The sequence below is a fragment of the Callorhinchus milii genome, unplaced genomic scaffold, assembly GCF_018977255.1.
Source record: "Callorhinchus milii isolate IMCB2004 unplaced genomic scaffold, IMCB_Cmil_1.0 Scaffold2, whole genome shotgun sequence".
NCBI classification, from domain to species: domain Eukaryota; kingdom Metazoa; phylum Chordata; class Chondrichthyes; order Chimaeriformes; family Callorhinchidae; genus Callorhinchus; species Callorhinchus milii.
The window spans coordinates 12651994-12678503 of NW_024704743.1; the positions used below are offsets into that span (position 1 = coordinate 12651994).

The 26510-nt window shown below is 41.9% G+C and overlaps 1 protein-coding gene across 2 annotated transcripts in view; it reads right to left on the reverse strand.

The window, feature by feature from the left end:
* Positions 1 to 26510, reverse strand: part of LOC103187041 (phosphatase and actin regulator 1) — a 173611-nt gene that overhangs the window by 26911 nt on the left and 120190 nt on the right. For both annotated transcript variants that reach the window (XM_007906373.2, XM_007906372.2), the window contains exons 3-5: positions 20073 to 20153; positions 15160 to 15321; positions 10389 to 10568 (exon numbers count right to left, since the gene is read on the reverse strand). In XM_007906373.2, the coding sequence (XP_007904564.1) occupies positions 10389 to 10568; positions 15160 to 15321; positions 20073 to 20153 (423 nt within the window). The remainder of the gene's footprint in view (positions 1 to 10388; positions 10569 to 15159; positions 15322 to 20072; positions 20154 to 26510) is intronic.

The following is a 26510-nucleotide window of genomic DNA, read 5'->3' on the forward strand; positions in this document are numbered from 1 at the left end:
AATGAGAAAAGCCATTCAGTCTTTCAAGGTGTCAGTCTGACTTAAATGGTAGCACTCGCACCTCCGAGTCAGCAGATTGTGGAGTCAAATCCCATACTTGGATGCAATGCTGGGAGAGTACTGCATTGCTTGGAGACGCTGTCCTTCAGAGGTTACCTTGAAACCGAGGTCCTATTTGCCTGTTCACGTGGATTTCTCCAGGTGTGCTGGTCGAAAATCCCGCAAGATAAATTTGGTCATTCACTTCATGAGACAATGTTCAAATGGCTGTCACATTCGCCTGTACAGTCAATGACTGCACTTTATAGTAAATCCTGTGAAGTACTTTGAGATGCCTCGACAAAATGATGAGGCACGATATCAAACGGAATTATTATCATTATTTTTAAGCTAACTCCTTCTGCAAGATACATTAAATCTATCTTATCATTGAAGCAGCTGGATATGCTGCAGAAATCCATAGACCGGTTGTTCTGTGTTTAGAAGCTATGACTGGCCATCAGGAGTTTGCAACATTAAGGAAGTTTAAACTATGGAACAGAGGACAAAGTGAGAAATGTAACAAACATCTTCAGGTAGGGACTTGTTACAGAGTTTCTTTAATCAGTGTCTTCTAAATGAGGGGATGTTTCAGCAAAACAGCACAGAACTTCAGACTCTGAGAAGCGTAAATCTTAAGGCAAAGATGTTACTCTCACATGGTATGTCGCCTCACTGGTGCCAGGGTTGAAGACATCACAAAACGGATGCAAAATATTCTATAGGGGGAAGGAAAACATCCAGAAGTCGTGGTCCATGTTGGGATCCATGATGTAGGGAAAAAAGGGCTGAGATCCGACAGGGAGAGTATCAGAAGCTTGGGAAAAATCTGAAGAGCAGGACCTCAAAGATGGTGATCTCTGGATTACTCCCAGTGCTTTGTCCAAGCGAGTATCAAAACAGCAGGATCCAACACATGAATGCATGGCTGGAGAACTCGTGCAGAAAGGAGGGCTTCAGGTTCCTGGAACCTTAGGATTACTTTTGGGGCAGGTAGGACCTGTACAAGGCAGATGAGTTACACCTGAACAGAGTTGGGACCAATGTCCTCACAGGGAGATTAACTAGTACTGTGGGGAAGGGTTTAAACTAATTTTGATGGGGGAAGGATGTAGATTCAGAGAGGAAAAAAAAAGTTACATAGAGGGCTGGGAGAGACGAAATGCAATAAGGAGTAATCCAGAAAAAAGGAGGGACTAGACAGGGGAGAAATGCAGAGCAGACTCAGTCGGTCTTGGAATGCATGTGTATAAATGCACGGAGTGTGACAAATAAGGTTAGTGAGCTGCAGACTCAAGTTGCCACATGGAATTATGATGTAGTGGCAATAACAGAGACCTGGCTCAAATAAGGACAGGAATAGGAACTGAATATTCCTGGCTACAATGTATTCAGGAGGGTTAAGGAAGGAAGAAAAGGAGGGGCTGGCAATGTTGATTAAAGACACAGTTACGGCCCTGGAAAGGGACGATGTGCTTGAGGGTCCAAAAGCAGAATCTATTTATAATAATAATAATAATAATCCTTGCATTTGATATAGCGCTTTTCACGTCGGAAGGACGTCCCAAAGCGCTTCACAGAACACACTGTAAAGTGAATTGACTGTAAATTTGTGGGCGAACGCGGCAGCCAATTGCGCACAGCAAAGGCCCACAAACAGTCGTAGATTGAAAATGCCAATTTTATTATTGTTTTTTTTTTTTTTGGAGGGATTATTATTAGGCGTGTGGAGTAAGGAAACTTGCCCAAGGTTTCGCCCTGCCTTTGGTTAGAGTTAAGGAGCAGGAATGGAGCTGTTACTCTGTTAGGTGTATACTATAGAACACCAAATAGTGAGAAGGAGATAGACGAGCAAACCTGCAAGCAGATTTCAGAAAGATGTGAAACCAATAGAGTAATGGTAATGGGGGACTTCAATTATCCGAACCTAGACTGGCAAAATAACAGTGTAAAGGGCCAGGAGGGGGAAGGATTCCTGAAATGTGTGCAGGTTAAGTGTCTGGATCAGTATGTTTCCAGCTCAACGAGAAAGAAAACAGTGCTGGATCTAGTTCTGGGGAATGAAGTGGGGCAAGTGGAGCAGGTTTCAGTAGGAGAGCATCTGGACACATCATTAGGTTTAGAGTACTTATGGAAAGGGACAAGCAAAAATCAAAGGTGAAGATACTCAACTGGAAGAGGGTTAATTTCAGTGAGTTAAAAAGGGATCTAACCAAGGTGGACTGGAAAGAAAGATTGGCAGGTAAACCAGCTAATGAGCAATGGGAAGCCTTCAAGGAAGAGATAGTTTGGGGACAGAACAAATACATTCCCACAAAGGGCATCCAAACCTCTCTGGACCAATAAGGAAATTGGGATTAAAATAAAACAAAAAAGGGACACTTATGATAAATGTCAGGTCCAAAATACAGAAGATAATCAAATAGAATATAGAAAGTACAGAGGAGAACTGATAAAGGAAATAAAAGGGGCAAAGAGACAGTATGAGAAAAGATTAGCGAGTAACATAAAAGGGATCCCTAACATTTTATAAGCATATAAAGAATAAACCATAAGTCAAAGGTAGGGTGAGTCCAATTAGGGACCAAAGACAAAATCTTCTTGTGGAGGCTGACGTACTGAATAAGCACTTTGCACCTGTCTTCACAAAAGAAGAGGATGCAGCCAATGCCACAGTTTAGGAGGAAGGGTAGGGATTTTGGATAAGAATAAACCGAGAGGAGGTACTAAAGAGGTTAACGGTGCTCAAGGTCTCCCAGTCCGGATGGGATGCATCCTAGGTTACTGATGGAAGTGAGGGTAGAAATAACAGAGTCTCTGGCCACAATCTTTCAATCCTCCTTGGACACCGGGAGGTGCCAGAGGACTGGAGGGTTACAAATGTTACTCTCCTGTTAAATAGGGGCAGAAGGATAAATCTGGGAACTATAGGCCAGTCAGCCTAACTTCTAGAGACTAAAACCCGAGACAAAATAAATTCCCACTTTGAAAAATATGGGTTAATAAAGGACAGTCAACATGGACTGGTAAAAGGCAAATCGTGTCTAACAAACCTGATAGTTTTTTGATGAAGTAATGGAGAGGGTGGATGAAGGTAGTGCAGTTGATGTAGTTTATATAGATTTTCAAACGGCGTTTGATAAAGTGCCACATAAGTGACTTGTAAGCAAAATAGAAGTCCACGGTATTAAAGAAATGGATACAGTATGGATACAGAACTGGCTGGGAGACAGAAAGCAGAGAGTGGTGGTGAACGGTTATTTTTTTGATTGGAGGAAAGTGTGCAGTGTTGTCCCACATAGGTTGGTATTGGGACCACTGCTGTTTTTGATCTATATAAATGACCTGGACTTGGGTATAAGGAGTACAATTTCCAAGTTTTCAGATGATACTAAGCTAGGAAAAGTAGTAAACAGTGAGGAGGATAGTAGCAGACTGCAAGAGGACATAGATAGACTGGTAAAACGTGGCAGATGAAGTTTAATGTGGAGAAATGCGAAGTGATGCATTTTGGGCGGAAGAATGAGGAGAGGCAATATAAGCTGATGGTACAATCTTAAAGGGGGTGAAGGAACAGAGAGACCTGGGGGTTCATATAAGTAAATCTTTGAAGGTGCAGGACAGGTAGATAAAGCTGTTAAAAAAGCATACGGGATACTAGGCTTTATAAATAGGGGCATAGAATACAAAAGTCAGGAAGTTATGATGAACCTTTATAAAACACTGGTTAGGCCTCAGCTAGAGATTGGGTTCAGTTCTGGGCACCACACTTTAGGGAGAATGTCAATAATAATAATAATACTCCTTGCATTTGATATAGCGCTTTTCACGTCTTCTAGACATCCCAAAGCACTTCACAGAATAGACTGTAAAGTGAATTGACTGTATATTTGTGGGCGAAATGCAGCAGCCAATTGCGCACAGCAGTGTTCCATGAACAGTCGTGGATTGAAATGACCAATTTATTATTGTTTTTTTTGAGGGATTATTATCAGGCGTGTGAAGTAAGGAAACTTGCCCAATGTTTCACCCTGTCGGGAATCGAACCCAGGTCTCTCGCTTGCAAGGCGAGTGTTCTAACCATTGAGCTACAGGACTCAAGGCATTGGAGAGGGTGCAAAGGAGATTGACCAGGATGGTACCATGAATGAGGGATTTCCGTTATCAAGAGAGAATAGAGAAGCTAGGATTATTCTCCTTAAGAGCAGAGAAGGTTAAGAGGAGACTTAATAGAAGTTTTCAAAATTATAAGGGGATTCAATAGGGTGAACAAGGAGAAACTATTTCCACTGGTGGGTGGGTGGGTAACCCGAGGACACCGATTTAAAATAGTTAAAAGAACCAGAGGGGAGGCGAGGAGATTTTTTTTCACACTGTGAGTTGTTCGGATCTGGAATGCATTGCCTGAAAGGTTGGTGGAAGCCAATTCGATAACAACTTTTGAGAGAGTAGATAATTATTTGGGGAGGGCAAGTTTTCAGGCTATGGGGAGGGTGGGGGGGTAGTGTGATTGATTTGGATAGCTCTTTTCAAAGAGGTGACACAGACATGATGGGTTGAATGGCCTCCTTCTGTGCTGTATAATTCTATGATTCTATGAAGAGTGATTTGTGTAAAGCTGATGTACAGCTCTGATATGTAGAATTGTGGGCAATGTGAGAGATGGGGGATGTTAGTGATGTGGGAGATCACATGCTGTCGGTCTTTTTCCTGTTCTCCTATTGCCCAGAATTGTGGTCTCTTTGGTATAAATATAGAACATTGTTTTATTTTTTTTATTCAAATGCAAATTTTTTTGAATGGAGGTTTCTCTGGGCTATGTTACAGATATTTACAAAATTGGCTATTTTTCGCCTGTACATTTTATGCTGACTCATGCAATGTTTCTGGTTGATTATTTATGAAGGTTAAGATGCAAAAAATAATAATTTTTAAATTTTCCACTGCCTTGTTCCAGACTGCTGTGAGTGATGTGTCACCAATTTATTACATGCAGAGATGCACAAAAATGACACTTGCTGATTGGGAGTGCTGATGAACCGGATTTATACGATGGATGTTCTTTGCTGAGCTATATCTTAGTTATAGAACAATAGAATCCTCAAATGGCTGTTGTTTGCAGTTGTTTTATTGTACATGAGCAGGTTAAAAAANGATTAAGGGAGCCAGGAGAGAACTGGATTCATACAATGCAGCAGATGCAAAACAAAGCTTCAAGATATTCTTACAATATTATAACCACAAGAGGATAAGTCATTGAGGAAGTTAAATTCTAAGGGACTCAAAGGGGAGTTGAAAACAAGGGCAAGCAGATGGTAAACATATCAAATGACTGCCTGGTGGAAGTTTATAGCCGGGAGGATACTTAACACATTGGTAAACTGTGGGAGTTTGACATTAGGAAGGCAGAGGTTCTGAATAGGCTCCAGAGTTTGATCAAGCAAATGTAATTCCCATTGTCAAAAAAGTGAATAAAGCCATACCCAGCAATGCAATTTGCCTGACTTCAAGTTAAAAAAAAGTGGAATCAATCACTGGAGGCAACATGGAAAATTAGGTATAAGCATAATCAAGTAAATTACAGTCAACATGGCTTCAATTAAATGGTAGATATTACCTGACCAACCTGAAGAGGTGACAGCGCAACATGGTATACGTATACCAAAAGGTTTTCAGCAATGCAGCAGGTGAAGTGACTATTTTACAAACTCATTAGTAGATGATAGCATCAGCATCCAAGGCTGCACTCTCCACCTCTCAAAGCCAATCAGGAACCTCGGCGTTCTGTTTGACCCTGAGCTGTCCTTTCTTCCTCATATCCGCGCCACAACTGGAACCGCCTTCCATCACCTCCGGAAGATCACCAGACTACGTCACTACCTCACCCCTCACGCTGCTGAAACACTGGTCCATGCCTTTATCACCTCAAGGCTGGACTATGGGAACTCTCTCGTCGCCGGCCTTCCCGCCACCTCCCTCCACAAGCTGCAGGTCATTCAGAACTCTGCAGCTCGTGTACTGTCCCGCACCAGGCTTCGGGACCACATCACTCCCACCCTCGCTCGCCTCCACTGGCTCCCCATCCCCCAGAGGATCGAATTCAAGATCCTCATCCTCACCTACAAGGCCATTCACGGCCTCGCTCCCTCCTACCTCTCCGACCTACTATCCCTACTTATTTGCCCGTACCCTCCGTTCCTCTGGCTCCGGTCTGTTCCACATCCCCCGCCCTAACCGTCCTACCATCGGTGGCCGGGCCTTCAGCCTCTCAGCCCCTCGGCTCTGGAACTTCATCCCCCAGTGCCTTCGCCGCCTCCTCCCTTTCCTCCTTCAAGGCCGGTCTCAAGACCTTTCTCTTTGACCGTGCCTTCAGCTCCCATCTCTCTCTACCCCCTCTTCGCTCCCTCCCTTCCCTCCCCTCACCCTGACCATTTCCCCCCTGCTCGGGTCCCGACCCAACTGTCCAGTGCCTTGGGACGTCCTCCCGACGTGAAAGGCGCTCTATAAATGAAATCTTCTTGTTGTTGTTGTAGATATCAAGGGTAAAACATGGATGTGGATTAGTAATGACTGAAAGGAAAAGAGGGCAGGTTTAAGAGAAATGTAGTCAAAATAGGGAGAGTTGGGTGCTTCAGGTGTCTGTGCTGGGATGCCTTCTGTTCTTTGAATATGTAAATGATGTACAAAGTCCAAGTACAAGCAACACAACGATGGGGGAGGGGAGACTGAGGAATTAGAGGAGGCTGCCGAGATCTTCAAAGTGAAACAAAATATGCTCCTGGAATGATCATTGGCAAATAAAGCTCAATACAGAACAATGCAAGGTTCTGCATTTAGGAAGTAGGAATAGGAGACACATGTATTGCATGGGTAGGATAGAACATACTAAGGGGTAAGTTGAAGGCAACCTAATGGTGTTTATTGATTCATTGCATCTATGTCCAAACAGTGTGAGGCAGCAATATACAAGGCAAACATGGTGAGACTGCACTGCACATCAATTGAGTTCGGATCCCCAGACATCATGCTTAAGTTGTACAATGCTCTGGACAAACTCTAGTCTGCAACTGGACTTCTGTGTACAGGCCCTAGAGGCAAAATTATATAAATTAACTGAACTAACGGGTACGAGTCACAAGGTTCTGATGGTATCCATTATTATTCGAGCTTCGCTCTTCCAATTTAGGATGTTATCTGAACTCCTCAGTTTGAGTACAGCCTCTGAATAATTTCACTCTCCAGAATCCAGCCTCCCTAATTTATTACACATAATTTGAATTGTTTTTATGGATGTTGTGTATTACTGGTGACTTCCCATATATACAACTGCCCTAGCTCCTTGTTGAGTGACTTGAGTGGCAGTAAAGTGCAAGACATATCTAAATGTCTACCATTAGCAACATGACTGGAAAAAGGCGGTTACAAAGATATTTTTGTGTTTTAGGACGGTTGAAATGCCAAGCTGCAAAATAGCAATTTGCCACATCTCTATTGTCAAGGATTCATTGACGTTAGTTACACACCATTATCTTAAAGACTACTTTACAATTCCATTCTTTTTTCTTGGTACTGACAATGCATCTGAGCCACAGTTGGAGTTCACAGTAACTAAACAGCGGGGCACCAAATTTCCCTGATATCCTCGCAAATACGCAACTATTATCTGTATTTATAATAGCATCTTCCATGCAGGCTAACCTGTTGGAATGCTCCACAGGGTTGGATGCTGAGGTAAGGAGAAGGGGAGGTGACCATGGGGATGGTTGAAGAACTAGGTTTTAAGGTGGGATTTAAAGATAGAGAGTGGGGGGGTGCAAGGCCAAGGGATAGAGTTAGGGAGTTTCAGGTATTAGGGGCATAGTAACTGAAGGCTCAGCCACTGATGGTGGTGCAGTGGGGTATGCATTTCTCATACCCCAATCTCTGTTTACCCCCTCTGGGTGTAAATTTAGCAGAGGGGGCAAGCCAAGATTGGGGTATGAGACATTCTGAGAGATATGGAGAGGCTAGGAGGGAGAGATTAAGGATGTGGACCTTGAAATCGATCTGTTGGGAGCCAGAGACCAGTGGATCTTGGTGAGGACAGGCAGAATGAATATGTGGTGTTTGGTGCCAATGAGGAGTTTAGATTAGCTGCATAGTGGAACTGGCGAGACCTGCGAGCTATGCATTAGAGAGGTAGAGGCAGGAGGTAGCAAAAATGTGGATAAGGCTTTGGCATCACTTTGTGTGACAAACACTTGGCATTTCTTACATACTATTTGCGCTTCAAGTGAAATTTATTACATCAAAATGGGCTGGAGGCAGGTCCTCACCACCAGCTTAAGGCTTTTCTGAATGATAAGAGTTGGAGAAACCAGGCCTCTGGCACTGGATGTCTAACTGCGGGATATCAGCAGTGTTTGTGTTTATTAAAGCGCTAATGTCTCACTAAAATCCCAGCAGGAACAGCTTGGGGAAGGGCACCGCCTACGTCCATTCGATACATAAAAATCACAAATTTGACCCACTGGCGTGTTTAAAAAGCATGAACCTATTAAATAGGTCCAGCCAAACTGTGGTCACATGCAGTACGCATTGAATAAAAGCTAACATTTTCTACTTTTTATGTTTTACAGCTGAAAAGCCCTTGGTTAGTTTCTGATGGTAAACTATGCTCATTACTATTTTTATTAGGTACAATTTGCATGTTTGTTAGTTCTTATGTAACCGTAAATTGGCTTCAATGAAGAAATGTTGGGCTGTTAATAAAAATAGATAACAATGAATACAATAATTGACAATATGACATCTGTACGTGTAATGAAGTATTTTGATAACATTATATTAGCACTTTCAAAGCTATCATAGAAATTAATTCTTCTGATAAGGACTATGGCTTTTCTTTACACCACAATATCAAGACTCAAATGATTAGACAAAGGCCCACAGTTGGACTGCTGTGCTATCATTCTTCTCTCAATGCTTCTTAAAGGAATAATAAACATCCACAGTGAAATGTACAATAACCTCCACAACAGAGGATCCAGGCTACCTCTTCCACATAGTTTAGCATGCACAATGTAAAGCACTGAACTTTGTCTGCTACTGCAGTCACATAGTTCATATTCTCTAATATTTTTATTTAACAGCTTTCAACACTATGAATATCAACTTCTGTAAAACAAAAGTTATTGAATTTACATGCTACATGAACATACAAATAGCTGGAGTTTACAAAAGATTCACTTTCTACCACAGAAAGACTCAGTGTAGCATGCATCAGTCAAGTGCGTACTGACATATTGTCCAATTTAAAAGGTGTCTGAGATTAACCAAAATACCATTCCCGCCCACAGAGGAGCCTTGCCGACGCTGTATAATATGTACAACAGCAACAACAACAAGATTCCATTTATAGAGCGCCTTTCACGTCAGGAGGACGTCCCAAGGCGCTGATGTAATAATGTTGTTTCACTTGAAGCAACGTTAACTAACCAGTTAAAGTTAAAATACTCACAGATTTCAGTAAAATATATTTATCTTTATTTGGCAGCAAAACAGTACTTTCCCGCCCCCAGAGGAGTGGCGGCGCCTCCTCCCTCCCATTGCCGTTCCCATTGGATGGGAAGGAGACCAATTAGTGGCGGCTTCGAGGTGATTGACAGACTGAAGCCACTTGTGAATGTTTGGACTCGGCCATTGACAGGTGGCTCAGCTGTCAATCAATCACTATGTGATTCCCATTCCCTCCCTTGTTCTTCCCTGTTCCTCCACTGAATGACAGCACAACTCCAGCTGCTTGTGAATGGCTGGAGTCCACTGTCAATCACAATTTGACTCCTCCCATCTACATCCAGGAGTCTCTCTCGGTTCAATGGACACAGAGAAGGCCCGAGTGAGTACATTCAGTGGTGACCAGCACGGCATTTTGCCTGAATTAACCAGATTTTTGTCCAATTAACTGGCATTTTTAAAACAGATAAGAATACAAATGAATCACCCGGGCATTTTGTTCGATTTACCTGTCCGACAAAAGCGGATTCCACTGTATTATGGATATTTGATACCCACCAGAGTACAGGCAGACGGGATCTTGGTTTAATATCTGATCCAACATAACAATAACATAGTTGTTATTGTTATAGAATGCCATCCGAAATATAATGGCAAACCCATGATATAATCTTTGCATTGATATAATGCCATATATTACACCATCACATTCATGATATAATTAGCTATAATATAGTCCCAATCATGCTATCATCTAAAACATGATATATTAGCCATGCTATAACCCGATCAAAAGATATAATCCCAATTGTATACAGAAGGAAAACCTGAAAAGACAGCTCTAGACAACTTACCAGCTATGTGGTTGGCAATCCTGGTGAGTGGCTTGGGAGGTAGGGCTGGGGGTTGTTTGAGGTGCTTTGCGAGGGTTTCCTCAAGATCAGCTGGGAAACCAACACACTTTTTGGGTGGCAGTGGCACAGGAGGTTTTGCTGAAGGCTCCTTCTCATTATCTGTGTGACTATTTTCAGCAGCTAAAGGAGACAGGCAAGATTAGAGATATTACAAATAGACAAAGCAGATCTTTCAAATATCACAATAGGTAGGTCTGTAAATAGCCTGATGTAGCAGCAATTTAAGGAGTAAATAGTGAAATTTATCTTTGATGTCTAGGAAGACTCCCAACAACTTTCTATTGTGGCACCTGAAATGAAGCATCAAATCTCCAAAACATTGCTGTTTTATGATATCAACAACTTACTAGCAAATGAATTTTCTACCATAAAGGTGTCAGATTCTTGTCTCTGAGTCAGAAGGTTGCAGGTTGAAGTCCTGGGTGAGCTAAGAGTGAGCCAAGTAGCCTCCGTTTTAGTAAGATGTATAGAATTTGCTAACCATGCTTGGTTTAGTCAATTATGTAGTTTACTTTTATTTTGAGTGAGGGGGTTGCCAGAGTGTATGTCCCAGAGGACAACAATAAATATTCATTTCCCATTTGGATACTATGTGAGTAGTGAAAATTGAGATATATTTTCCTGGCTGATATACATGAATATCATAGACTTTAGAGGGATAATAATAACTTTGACTAATATGTACACTGTACAGGGAAATATATCCTATCTATTCTGTTGTAGTAGATCTAACAGAGTTTAGGAGGAACTTCTTCACTCAGACGGTCTAATGTCTGGGCAAAAGGAGTATTATTGTGGAATAGGATCTGAGAGTGGAGTGAAGTTCAGTTCAGATTTGAGAACACTGGCAGATTCTAAACGGAAAGTATTGTTTTCTCCAGTTTGGCAATTGTAATTCAGAACAAGATGAAAATATTGCAATCCATATCCCAAACCATTTGGCTCACCCTGTGTTCAATACCACAAGCCAGTTTGTTTTACATCAGTTTATACATTCAGTTCCTGCTGAAAGTATAATTACAATAATATGAAAACCGTTTCTGATGAATATTAGTAACATAGGGAATACATCTTGGTCTCTTTGTTAAAACAATGATGGATTAATAATGAATGCATGAATTTATTAAACACTAACCATCTCCGAGAACTGAATGTTCAAGGCAATAAGTGTGGCAGGCAGAATTTTTTTATTTACAGCTTTACATTGTACATTATACTTGCATATCTTGAACTGGGGGCTGGAATGAGCAACAGTCATACAATTAAGTGTTTCTATTGTAAGGTAATAGTATTGCATATGGTATGTCAAATGTGTATTACAATTTAAAGAATCACATCTTGTTTAGAGATTTGATCTACACAAAAAAGTCTCTGCAGTAGAAAATGAATCCTGAACACTAACTCGCCTGCCCGCCCACTCACTCATTAAGTGTGACAAGGTCATTTTTCAAAGGATCATCAATGGAAATCAACATATGTTTAAGATGCTGAAAGGGCTTTCAGGGCAGAATGGGAAAAACAACTTCCTTTAGTTTGCAAATCAGTGACAAGGTTAGCAGAAAAATTAGGAAGGATTTTCTTCAATCAGAGGGTTCTTTGCATTTGTAATTTCTTAACATATGCAGCTATTGAGGCTGGACCAGTATAATTATTTAAAAGTGAACTGCATACGTTTGTTCCCTAGCAATAAAGAACATCAAGAGATTCAGAGAGAGAGAGCTGTAATGTGGATTTAATTTTCAAAAGGCGATTTAAAAAAAACAGGTAGCAATGAGCAAATTGGACCACTTCTGAGGAGAAATCACCATATTTCTAATTTTAAAACCAGGTCAGAGAATGGACACCAACACTTTGAACTATTCCATTAACTGTTTGACAAATGAAACACTTTGTCTTGAACTTTAAGCTCATGCAGAATTTGGGAAAACATTTAAAATCTGTTATAATTTGGAATCCGCTTTTCCACAGTTCGTAACACTTTAAAAACTAGCAGGACACTGTTTAGCCACTGAGCAATTTTAGGACACTGTAACCATTTGTCAAATACAATACTTGCTCTGCAATGCTGGGTAGAAAAAGTGAAAAATATATATAAACCATATATATATATCACACATATAAAATATATATATGGTTATATTCTATATATGTGGTTTATATATATAATATATATATCATATATATAAACCTTCAGATTAACACACTACTTTTACTTGCTTTATGGGATGCTGGGATTACTCTACCTTTTTCAGTATTCTTTTGCTTTTTTCTCACTGGACAACAGTGGAGGAGAGGAAACAGTGTTGAGTTCTACCTTTTGTAACACACCTAAGGGCAGACTATGAATTGAATCCTAGAAAGACATAGAATAGCAGGACTGGCAGAAAGGGAAGTGAAGGATAGCTGGCCTGGGTCTGTTAGAAGTACTTTGGCTCAGATGAAGCTCGAGTTTGCAAAAAGTGCCCTAAAAGGGTTTTGTATTGGAAGGTTGAGATTTAGGGCACTGTTTCCATTTCTGTTTCTCTTCTTTTCCTTATTAGATTCATTATTTTCAGGAGGATTTTTTTTCAAAATTGTTGCAATATTTGCGGAGAAACCTAAAATAATCTTTCAGTTTAGCAGTGACTCAGACACACATAAAGTGCCTATCCCGACAGATTTAATCTTCAAACACATCAACAATCAACAACGTCACATTCACGCTTGTTTGTGATTTGCTTCCAGATTGTGATTCCCAAAATAAACAACTCATGTTTAGGATACGTGTCCTGGTTCTCTTCCAAAACTTTTGCAGGTTATATTACCGTTCTAATATAACTAAACATCAAAAAGCAGCAAATGCCAGATATTGTGCAGTAAATATGCCTGGCTATCTGCTTTATGCCTCCGTGTCCAACTCTGCTCCATCCTAATACCAGACGCTCATTTTTTCACCAACTTGTCTCTTCTAATTTTATTTTCTCCCAAAGACATGTGAACTCTATCCTCCTTCTATTTAAATATGGTCCACATGCCAGAGGTTTGCCCCCGAGAAGAAAAACTGATGGAGAGAAGATTATTCTACTAAATCCGCTAAAAAAACAGGCTGATTCATCCTGTTACATAAAAGTCTAAAAAATTAAAAAATCCCCAAAAGTGCCTCCGGATCACAACTGTTATATCAACTGGTGGGAATACCAGTTTAGTGCCATCTTTCAGTGTGGAGTTCCCGCAGAGAGACATGACACACTTCAGGTTAGCATCAGGAATCACTGTCTGTAACTTCTTCCTATGGATTCTGTGCTTTGGACACTATTATAGTGCACACATTTCTTGTGTAAGAAATTTCTATTGTGAACGTACTTACCTCTAAGCTTCCTGCTTTCAGGTTTTGTGTGTGTGTATGGTGGGGGGGGGGGCTGTATTTTTGTAACGGGCTAAAAGTTAGCTCATTATAGTCCAGAAATTCCACCAAGTGAGATTAATTTGGCCTAAAATAAAAACTGCACAGAATTGTTGAAAATTTTCAGTGTTAATTTGCAAGTTTTCAAAACTATTGAAAACCAGCATACAAATTAAGATAAAATTTAAGAATTTTTCACAATTTTGCACAAAAACTTAAATTTTTAGACAAAATGGTCTTAAATCCTTAAAACGAGATGTGATTTGAGGTCCTATTATGTTGTGTGAATTCTCGGATTAAAATGTCCAGAATGACTCTGACTTGCCCTCAAACTGTTTGAGATAATAATAATCCTTACATTTGATATAGCACTTTTCACGTCTTCTAGACGTCTCAAAGCGCTTCACAGAATATACTGTAAAGTGTATTTGTGGGTGAAACGTGGCAGCCAATTGCGCACAGCAGTGTCCCACTAACAGTTGTGAATTGAGTGACCAAATTATTATCGTGTTTCTTTTCTCGAGGGATTATTATCACGCATGTGGAGCAAGGAAACTTGCCCAAAGTTTCACCCTACCAGGAATCGAACCCAGGTCTCTCGCTTGCAAGGTGAGTGCTCTAACCACTGAGCTACAGAACTCCACAAGACAAAATTAAAGGGAAGCCCTGGACCATTTAATGTGGATAAACACTACTTTGAAACAAAATAAATCAATGATGTGAACAGTTCCCATTTTGCTCCAGCTAGTGTAGAGCTGGGTACAAATAAAAGTCATTCAAATCAAACCAGTGTGATAGAAATGGGCAGAATGCTTGCTGTGCACCTTGTAAAGCAGTATTATTATATATAGTACCAAACATGCTCTATTCAGGGGAGCGAGTGCTGTATATATCCAAAAGAAAATCAAATGCAGTCTACTTGTGAAGATTTTATTTTGCTTGGATCAACAGATCTGAACCCAGTAATGTAGAAACATTAGAAATTGCAGTACAAAGGAGTTCATTATTTCCCCATTGAGCCTATGCTGGTGCTAGCTCCTCCATTAATACCAATTACTCAGATCCCAAATCCCAGCTGTTTCTGTGTATATTCTTTCTCTTTAACGTTTCCCTGTTTCACTTATAAAATCTTGTGTTCTTAGCTTGTTCTATAAATGTAATTTTGTTGTTGTTGTACTAAAGTGTTCCATATTCCAATAATACTCTGTATGAAAATGCCTTCCCCTTAACTCTATACAAATGTCTGCACTATGAGTTAGGTAATATTGACAAGACAACATATCTCGCTGTAACAGGCAGCGAGAGATTCCTTTACAAGAAAAGCCCCACCTGGCCTGTCCGAAGATTCTGTACATGGAAGCACATCAACAGCTGCAGGGTCCCTGGACTCCGTGTTGGGCTCTGCTTCCTCGGGACGGGATGGCTGGTCTGACGGATGGAGCTGACCGTTCTCTACTGCCACCTCTTCATTATGCACTGGCAGGTTTCCATCTGAAACCACAAGCCACATCAGATCAGTGAAGAGGCGGCTATAAAACACATATCAGAGTGTGATGAGCAACAGGAGAAGGAAATTCCACCCAGGTGTTGGTTTCCTCTATTTATGTAGCTTTTCAGATCATCCAGTATTTGGCAAATTCTTAAACAGAACCTTAATGTTGAAGATCGTCACTTCAACAACCAGGATTATTAGTGACTGGAAATTATTTCAGTTTTGTTGGTGCGAAATTGTATGTGAACTTGGGAGTCACTGCGGATGAAGAAGGCAGGTTACTATCAATGAAGAATGCCATTAATTAGTCAAAGTGAGATGATAAACAGGAGATAACTGCTGTACTTGACCTTGAAATGGCTACTTTCCTGTATCTGTTTTAAATGCTGCTGTTTTTGCCATCATCAGTCTTCTATTTGTTTTGAGTAGCAGGATTTTATCAGATTGAATATTTTCATATAAAAAAAATGATCAGTGCAGTTCACTAAACCAGAGCTCTCTCCCCCCACTCTCTCTCCCATCTCCCCCTTGTCTCTCCCACCCGTCTCTTACCCCCCCCAGCTCTCTCCCCCATCTTTCTGCCAAGCGCGGGTCACTATCTGCAGTGGCAGGACCTGGTGGTTAGTTGCTCAGGACGTGGATGGTAAGAGATGCACTTGCCTTCCTGACAGACTGCAGTAAAGGCTCTGTGTGCTGCGTCCTCCCAACCGTCGGCTCCTGCCACTGCTCTGGGAGGACGTTCACCGGGGAGGGAGGCAGTGGAAGTTGAAATGGTGGAAATGGTCGTGTGCTGCATAAAATCACCCTCTGGGCTGCTGGCTGCCCGTGGGCCACCTGTTGGACCACACTAGATGCATTGTTGGAGGTGCTGTCCTTCAGATGAGACTTTAAACCGAGGTGCTGTCTGCTTGTTCTCAATGATGTGATAAGGCACAATATTAACCGCACAGATTATTTATTATATTCATTATTATTAAAAGCTGTGATGGTGCTGCAAAGCTGCCTCACCGTTGCTTTTTTTCAGCTCTGACTGATACAGTGGCAATAGGAAGAACAATTCTGTTTGGTTTTGAAGCATTCCATTTGAGGTAAGACCAAGATTAATGATCCTGGCAAGAGTTAATGATATAGTGGACAAGATGGAATCAACATGACAGATATGGGATGATCTAACACAGGAATTTCAAAGTCATCTTCGGGATGGTTGAGCGGATAAGCATGAACCACAGTCTAATTAATACCAAGATTGGGTTTGAACCTGGACCGCAGGACTGATTGACGGTTAGTGACTAAATCCCTTGCATTTGCCAATGTAAGGTATTGGGAAGTGCGTCTTCATCACTCATGCGACTTGTCACTTCAATATTTCTAGCCTGTCCAAAGTCCAAATTTCTTGACGCAAGTTTAATTGTGTGCTACCTAAGACTGGTTCCTGTCCAATCTGCAGCCGTTTTACAACGATCGGGTCAAATCATTCTCGAGAACCACTTCTGGAATCAGTTCAGATGAGACCCCTCAAACGCAACCCATCAGTGGTTTCAGCATTGACCCCCCCACCCCACCATCGATCCAACTACCCCACCAGCATTGAGCCCCCCACCGCACCTCAACACTGACCCCCCCCACCCCACCTCAGCATTGACCTCCCCCACCCCATCTCAGCATTGACGCCCCTCCACCCCATCTCAGCATTGACCTTGGGGGAATCGGGTCGGTGAGATTTGCCTCCCCTCAGAAAATATTTTTTAGCTGCTGTGTTTTGCTGGAAACTCTGCTGCAGGCATCACTTCGCCTTGTGATGTATGTTTTTCTGTTACTTTTAAATTTTTGCAAAATTTTCTAACAACATTTGTTTGCAAAATCACCAAACTTTTTTTTAAAAAAGGACCTGCAACTGAATATCTCCCAACCCGTTTTTTTAAAACGGCTGTACTTTGGGCGCACATGAGCCAGTCTTTCAAGGTTAATGCAAGAACTTGTTATTGCGAGGTTGGCACATGAGTACAGACAGCCCAGTTAATTCCTATGCTCACAGGTAAGGATTCTTTTAAAAAACGGGATGTAAGCAACTGGCACCTCTCCTGGAGCATGTCCGCACCTCCCCAGGGAGACAGGTCCCATGCTTCGAGACCCTTGGATCTAGAGAACTGTTGGCCAGGTCACCCTTCTCTTAAAATACTCTAGCCAATAAAAACAGGAAGAGCATCACAGTGAAATTAGCTGCTCTGTGCCTGGAAGCTGATCTAGCGGGTGGGCAGGTGGACTGTGGACTGGAGGGTTGTGTAGTAGCACTACATTTACAGCAGCTCACTAAACCCAATTTATAGTACAATGTTATGGGAGGATGAATGTGTTTATCAATAACATAATTCTAGCCACTCAACATGAAACCACTTTAAAAATTGCATCACTCACAAAAAAGGCCACGCCCGATGATAAGTTCACACAATAATACCATGAGCATTGCTGTAAAAAAAACCTGAGTGTCCTGCGCGGACAAGCCTGGCTCAGAAACTGGACTATCAGGAGACGGCCAGAGAGGTTTGATTCGATTGCAACATTTCACTGCATGTTGCCTTGGAGTCAGTTCAGCTCCAAGGAGACCCTCATCAAAACAAAATGGTTTAATCTTCTGAGGAAGTTAACAGCAGTGAAAGTTCCAAGAAACTTAAAGCCTGTGCCCCCTCTCTTTGACTAACGTAACCAAAGTTGTATCATATTAGTCAAAAATTAATTTGCAGTTCCATGTATAAATTTTTAGCACAGGAAACTGAGCACCCTACGATCCATTCGATCAGAAAGGGCTACATATGCCCATATAACCTTCAGTCCTATTTCTATCCAAATATTTATCCAGCTCTTAATAGAGAAAGAAAAAACTACATTTGGTTGGCAATCTATCCTGCTTATCTAAATGTGAGGAAAATAAACCTTTCTCAATGCTGGTCTCACTGGAGTCTCATTAATTCCACACTCTTGCCCTCTAGTTGCTAAATTACAGTTTAAGCTAAACAAAATCTGCATTATCATTTCTCCTTTCTCAACAAACTGAATTTTAAACTTCCTCTTGGGCCGAGATTTACTCTATTCAAGTAGTATTTAAAAATGTGTAGCATTTGGCAAATTACTGGGATTTCCATGTGTAGATGGGATGCATGGAATTCTCAGTTTGGTTTGGATACTCTTAAGCACGGTCATGGGTTCCTTAATCCATCAGACACTCGGCTGACACCCTAAAAAAGATATTCTTTTGAGAATAGGTGTGCAAATCTGCTCACCTATATTCAATTGTGAAGGATTAGAATAGCTTCAATTTATCATCAGCAAATTGTAAAATATTACAAGAATCATTCCTGTAATGTGTTCAGCACCCCAACGCGTCTTTGATCCGCGTGTACAGCCAGCCAACACTCGCGCACACACGCCACCCGCGCGTGTATAACCCTCCGCTTATATTTAAAACTCACATTTTCTATTCAGTTTTGAAGTGTATTGTGTGAAATGCGATTTATTTTTTGACTGATGAGTAATTCCAAAGCAGATTTCTTTTCCTCCGCATGATGCAATAGTTTAACCGGCTGACAACAGTTGGAGTGGATCCCACCTTCAGAATAATATTACTCTCCACCCACACCATCTCCACTTCCTGTTTTAATATTTAAAGCTGACGTGGTCCCAGTCGACATTGGTAGTATTCTGGGAAGGATGAGCTTAAATGGACTTAATATCTTTCTTCATCTGAACCTCACTTGTAACACGGGATCAAGACTCACGTAGATAGACTCCTTCCATTAACGGCTTTGCAGAAGGACTGCTCTGATGAAATCTACATCCAAAGTGCCGTTCCTGTAACCAGGTGGGAATTCTAACGGAATTCCTCATTAAAGTAACTGCAATCCAGCTATTCCCCAGTATTGCACTGAACAGCCTTTTCTTAAGTTCTTAAGAGCTCTGAGATGCTGCTTGAACTGAATTATATAATTATATAAATTCAAGATGTTGTTTCTTATGGTGAGAATCCTAAATTTATGCTCCTTGGTTACCAATTTTCCAACAGTGGGAATAATCCTTCACCTTCCTCTCCTGCTGACAGTACAAAGTAAATTCTACCATGAGATTTGGCCGTAAAAATATGATTCTACTTCATATAGAAAACAGGAGTAATGTTTGCATAGGCTGTTTGGGAACATTTTGGAAATCCTTCTTCACTGAACAAGGAAGATCAGAGACCTTATAACATAAGCTATGTAACACAGGTCATATTCTACACGCCACATAGAACAATAGAAATTTAGCTTTATATAGTGCCTTATATAATGTTGGGAGGAGATCCCAAAGCGCTTAAAAACATGACACAACAACTTGCACTTATATAGCGCCCTCCATGCTGGGTAGTGTCTCAGAGCGGCTCATAACACAGGCTGCTCAGGAGCAGACTGGAAGATAATGGACAAGGAGGATCAAACAGTAGATAAAATAAAAATCAAGAATGGACGATAAATGTTCTTTCAATTGACAGAAATAAAAATATAGTATTCTGGCTATTCACAGTAATGTACAATTCACCTTTATTTAGAACATTTACACACAACAGAAAGCCAACGTGAATATTGAAGTCATTGTTTTCACTCTTGTTTGAAGTTATTAAATAATATCATCAAAAGCATCTCTAAAAAACCCACAAAATAACTGAGGACATTGAATGGATCCAAAGTTTGAGGTAACAAATTCCTGTTAGTAGAGTACTTGCCTTTTTCAAAGTTCTCTTTCAGCACTCCTCTTTTGATTAGCTCCTCTCTGCTTTGCCTGGTTGATATCTTCCTTTCCAGAGCTGCAAGACACAGAGGTGGTGATCACATTCTGAAGCACATAATCAGACTCATCAGTGCTCCAACTTCCACACTTCAACATACACACGTGTGTTCTGGCACACATCCACTTCAATGCGCAAATACACCTCTTTCACAAATACATACTGCTCTCCTCACACACACACCTCTCCTCACACACACACCTGCTTTCTCACACACACACCTGCTCTCCTCACACACACACACCTGCTCTCCTCACACACACCCACACACACACCTCTCCTCACACACACACCTGCTTTCTCACACACACACCTGCTCTCCTCACACACACACACCTGCTCTCCTCACACACACACACCTGCTCTCCTCACACACACACACCTGCTCTCCTCACACACACACACACCTCTCTCACAGCCACACCTGCTCTCTCTCACACACACACACCTGCTCTCTCTCACACACACACACCTGCTCTCCTCACACACACACACCTGCTCTCCTCACACACACACACACACACACACCTCTCTCACACAGCCACACCTGCTCTCTCTCACACACACACACCTGCTCTCTCTCACACACACACACCTGCTCTCCTCACACACACACACCTGCTCTCCTCACACACACACACACCTCTCTCACACAGCCACACCTGCTCTCTCTCACACACACACACCTGCTCTCTCTCACACACACACACCTGCTCTCCTCACACACACACACACACACCTCTCTCACACAGCCACACCTGCTCTCTCTCACACACACACAACTGCTCTCTCTCACACACACAGACTGCTCTCTCACACACACACACCTGCTCTCTCACACACACACCTGCTCTCACACACAGATACACACACACACAAACCTGCTCTCTCACACACACACACACACACACAAACCTGCTCTCACACACAGATACACACACACAAACCTGCTCTCACACACACACACACACACACAAACCTGCTCTCACACACACACACACAAACCTGCTCTCACACACAGATACACACACACACCTGCTCTCACACACAGATACACACACACACCTGCTCTCTCACACACACACCTGTTCTCACACACACACACACAAACCTGCTCTCACACACACACACCTGCTCTCTCACACACACACCTGCTCTCACACACAGATACACACACACAAACCTGCTCTCACACACACACACACACACAAACCTGCTCTCACACACACACACACAAACCTGCTCTCACACACAGATACACACACACACCTGCTCTCTCACACACACACCTGTTCTCACACACACACACACAAACCTGCTCTCTCACATACTGATACACACATACACAAACATGCTCTCTCACACACAGAAACACACAAACCTGCTCTGACACACGCCAAGAGAAACTCAGATAGGGAAACAATATTACTGTCAAGCACTGTTTCCTTTGCAAGGTGACTGTTGCACCATTCACAGAGAGTAGGCCAGTTAGTCCTGGACATTAGTTGTATGGCACTTCTGGTTAGCTCAACTCCACAGGACCAGGGGATGTTTTAAGCTTCCTCAACATTATCACATGAAATCCATCCGGTCTTAATGAGTTGTCCACTTTACATCCCATCAACCTTTTGTCTAATGCCTGACAACTATTCCTTTACATCTATCTCTACCTTGCCCAGTAACTGCCAATCTCCCAGTACCATAAATACAGATGGAGAGAAACTATTTATTGCTCCCCATAATACTTAATATTTGTAATACGAAGTATTAGTATTTGTATCCTTGAGCAAGCCTATATTCTCTTTAAATATCCTCTCATCCTTTCAACCCGAATGACTAAGCCACTCCCTTCTCTCAGCAAACACCGGCCTGCTTATGTCCCCTGCCTTATCCGCCTCATCAGCAACAACAAGAACTTGCATTTTTATAGCACTCCTCACACCATTCTGCCACCACTCACTAAAATTCCATCTTGGAGTCCCTCCAACTCCCTTTGCTCTTTTAAAACCCATCTCAAAATGTATCTCTTTTGATCACACTTTCTCATCTTTCTCCTCCCGATCCCTAGCTCGGGTCCAGCACTGTGAAGCGCTTTGAGATGTTCTCGATGTGAAAGGCTCTATATAAATTGTAAACTACATTATTTATCATTGTCAGTGTCACCCTGACTCAATTGGTTGTGAGTTCAAGACAATTTTAAAAAACATTTTTCTTCATGATACCTATTAGTTTATTTAATAGGCTCTCAACACTCCTCTTTTTCTTCTTTTGTTTCTTAATTGAGTGTGTCAGCCTGGCTCAGTGATAGCATTCTCGCCTCCGAGTCAGAAGGTTGTGGGTTCAAATCCTATGTGGGGACTTGAACTCACGTGGTCTAACCTGACACTTCAATACAGTATTAGGGGGGGATGTTACATTATTGGAGGCTCCGTCCTTTACATGAGACGTTAAACTGAGGTCCCGTCTGCTTGTTGAGGTGGACGTTCAAGATCCTATTGTACAACTCAAAAAGAGAGGAGTTTCTCCGGTATCCTGGCTAATAATCTCCAAATAAAATTGTTCACTCACTCCACGGCTGTTTGTGGGACATTTCTGTGCGCAACTGGTTCTGTGTTTCGCCCACAATACACTACATCAAATGTAGTGTACACAAGACACTACATCAAATGCAAGGGTTTATTATTATTATTAATTGGAAAATAGACAGTCACTGCACTTTACAGAATACCGTAAAGCACTTTGGGACATCTGAAAAACGTGAAAGATGCTACATCAAATACAAGGATTATTATTGTATTATTATTACAAGGCACTACATCAAATGCAAGGGTTATTATTATTATTAATTGGAAAAAAGCTGAAAAGTAGGATAAATAGTAAAGAGCATCACCAGTGGCACAGACACAATGGGCCAAATGGCCTCTGTTTCTACAAGTCAAAACTGCCAAGATATTCTGTGGTTGCTGCAGCCACATTGTGTCAGTTTTTACAGTGGCAGATGCATTTAATGCAATTTTCTTTACTGTACTGGCACCAAAACGAAATATGTAACTTGCAGAAAATATTTAACGACTGTCTCACTAAAAATGAAGCTGACTGAAAAAGGAAAGTAACACATGAATGTCACTGGCTGACCAAAAAAGAAAACCAGACCCCGAAACAGTCACCACACTATTCGGAATTCATTATACAATGACATCTGTGTGTTCTGTGTAGGGCTTTGCTGGATAATAAGAGAAACCAGTGAATGAAATGGTTAACTCCAGTACCATTCAGTGAAAAGGCCTCTATGGTACACTGCCTTTGGGGCGACATTTTTTCAATGTCTGAAGGGGGCACATTCAGAATAAATCTAGTTGTGTCTGAGATATGCAGTCACAGATTCCTAAAGAGCTTCCCAGCTATTCCAGTTGTGACGTCTATGAGGCTTTGAAAGTAAAGTCAGTTCTGTTGTACACATCGAACACAGGTTCAGAAGAGATCTTTGTCTGATCAGCCTCTGAACAGGTAGACTTTTTTGAGGAAGTGACATTCAAATTAAATGTGGGATGTTCTGTAGCTAGACTTTCAAAAGGCATTTGACAAAAGTTCCACATAGAGAATTGTCTGAAGTAAAGGAAGCAGAAGGTTGTTGTTAGGGGAGCTAGGTCAAAATAGGGGTAGGTAGTAGGCAGGTACCTTTGGAATCTGTACAAGGACCCTTCCCATTCCTCGGATATGTTAATCACGTGGATTCACAGACCATCACAGTTTTGCCAATGACACCTAGTGCAGAGGAAACTACAGAATCAGAGGATACAGCAAATGTCTTACAAAAGCAGTGTGCTAGAGAATGCACATTGGCTGATAACTGACAAATGAAGTTTGATTATAGATAAATCCAAGCTTTTATCCACAACCATCCACTAGAAACAACCCCCTCCGCTACACGTCTCTTTTTGTCTGTGTCTCTCTCTGTGTCTGTCAGTGTGTTTCTCTGTGTCTGTGAGTGTGTCTCTGTTTCTGTGAGTGTGTGTCTGTGAGTGTGTGTCTCTGTGTCTGTGAGTGCGTTTTTCTATATGTTTGTAAGTGTGTGTATGTGGCTGTCCGTGAATGTGTGTCTCTCTCTATTTTTGTGAATGTGTGTGTCTCTGTGTCTGTCAGTGTGTGTGTGAACACACGAGTGTGTGTCACTCTCTGTATCTCTTTGTGGTGGTAACCCCGAGATGGTGGTGACCTCCTGTAGCCCTGCAGTCAGGGCACTGGTGAGCTTGGCGAGTAATGCCGGTGATCAGAGGATCTCCAGGCATTCAAATGTAGTGTGGAGTGGAAACGGACCATTCGGCCCTTTGGGCTTGTGCAGGTGTCCTCCCTCCCGAGTGGGTCACCCAGTTTTTGTTAAAGAAAGCATTAATAATTTTTTTTGCAACAGTCTAATTTGTATTATTTCTTCATTTTTAGTTTTTATCAATAAAGTGAAAAAATGTAGGTTAGCAGTAAAATGTATCTTTCAACAGCACCAATCATCTCCCCACAATTTTCTGCAAAATTTAATCAAAATTGCTCAATTTGGGGCAAATATTTCCATAATTTTCTATTGGCCCTGGCTATGGGCAACAATTAGACAAGTTAAGGCTTTTCAGTCCTGAGACGAGAGTCTAAGAAAGGGCATTTTAGGGCCCATGGCAGACAACAACAATTTAATGTACGGAGTACATCTGAAAGTGCTTTACAAAGAGAAAGTGGGGGCCAGAAAGATAGTAGTAGGTGGCTATAGATATAGAGGTACAGTCATTAGACTGGTTTTGAAAGCAAAGAGGGAGGTGGTGAGGCAGAATGAAAAAGGAGTTCTGGAGGATAGGGGCAAAGTGACTGAAAACTCACCTACCAATGGTGGGGTGGGGTATGAAGCAGACCAGCATTCGAGGAATGGAGGAATGGGGATGTGAGTAGTGTTGCAGGAAATCACAGTTAGAGTGTAGTAAGTTCATGGAGAACTTTGAAGGCAAGGACATGGACCTTGAAGTTGATCTCCTGGTGGATGGGGAGCCAGTGAGGCTGAGCAAGGATGGGTGATAGACTTGTGGAAGAAGAGGCAGACTGTTGTGTTCTGGGTGGTCTGGAGCTTATGGAGGCTGGTAAGCAGGAGGTTGTAAAGTCAAGTCTCGAGATAACAACTTGCATTTATATAGCGCCCTTAACATCACAGGATAGTGTCTCGGAGCGCTCCTGGCAATGCTAAGGGTTTTGGATGGGTGGGTGATGGAGGAATGGGGAAATTGGTCAAAGCCTAGATGAAAGGTTTAAAGGAGAATTATGGGTGGAACAAAATGCTGAGGTTATGGAAATGACAGAGTCAGATTGATGATCTCATGTAGGTGGCAGATACTCAGTGAATTGTGTTCCTGGAAATTGTGTGGCTGCCACTTGCTATTTGTTGATTGATCAGTAATCAATGACACAAACGTCTTTGTTGAAGCTGTAAGGCATGTATGGAGCTTTCAGCAGCGAAAGTCTTCTTATGACAAGCCAATCATTTCTATTTAGTATGTCCTATGAAAAGAAATATCTTGCAACTAACACCTACTGATAAAATAGTAATCAATATTTTTAGGTTGAGGTAATTATTGTTTGATTGGTATGAGTCTGATTTGGCATCAGTACCCCCCAAAGGTTACCCTAATGCCAGGTGAAATCTGAACAAAGATGTAAGGAAAGGCTTTCACTAATGTTTGGGAGCCGAATTTGTGGTTCTGAGATCTATAGTCATGGATTGTATCATACCACTCCAAGAAACACCATTGTTTCAATTCCCAGCAGGGCAGTGGGAATCTCTCTCTCTTCACCTATTCAATCAAAACCTATTTATACTGAAATGCAAACTTGATTGAGTACTCCGATCTACAATACTGTGAATTGTAATATTTTTAAATCCAAAACACAGTTTCGATTCAATATTTCTTTATTTAAATCTTACACTTCCACTCTCTTCCACAACTCCTCCCTCCATAGGCTGCAGAATCATCCAGAACTCTGCAGCCCAGGTCCTCTCCCGCACCAGGCTCCGTGACCCTATCATCCCCATCCTCGCCCGACTCCACTGGCTTCCCATCACATAGAGGATACAGTTCAAGATCCTGGTCCTCACCTTCAAAGTCCTCCATGGCCTCGCTCCCCACTACCTCTGCGAGCTCGTAACCCCCTACCATCCTACCCGCTCCCTCCACTCAGCGGGCTCCGGCCTGCTTCACATCCCACGCCTCACCCCCACCCACCATTGGCGGCCGGCCGTCTGCCACTCTGCCCCACCTTCTGGAATTCCATTCTGCAGTCCCTTCACCTCACCCCTTCAAGACCCATCTCAAGACTCTCCTCTTCGACCGTGCTTTTGATCAC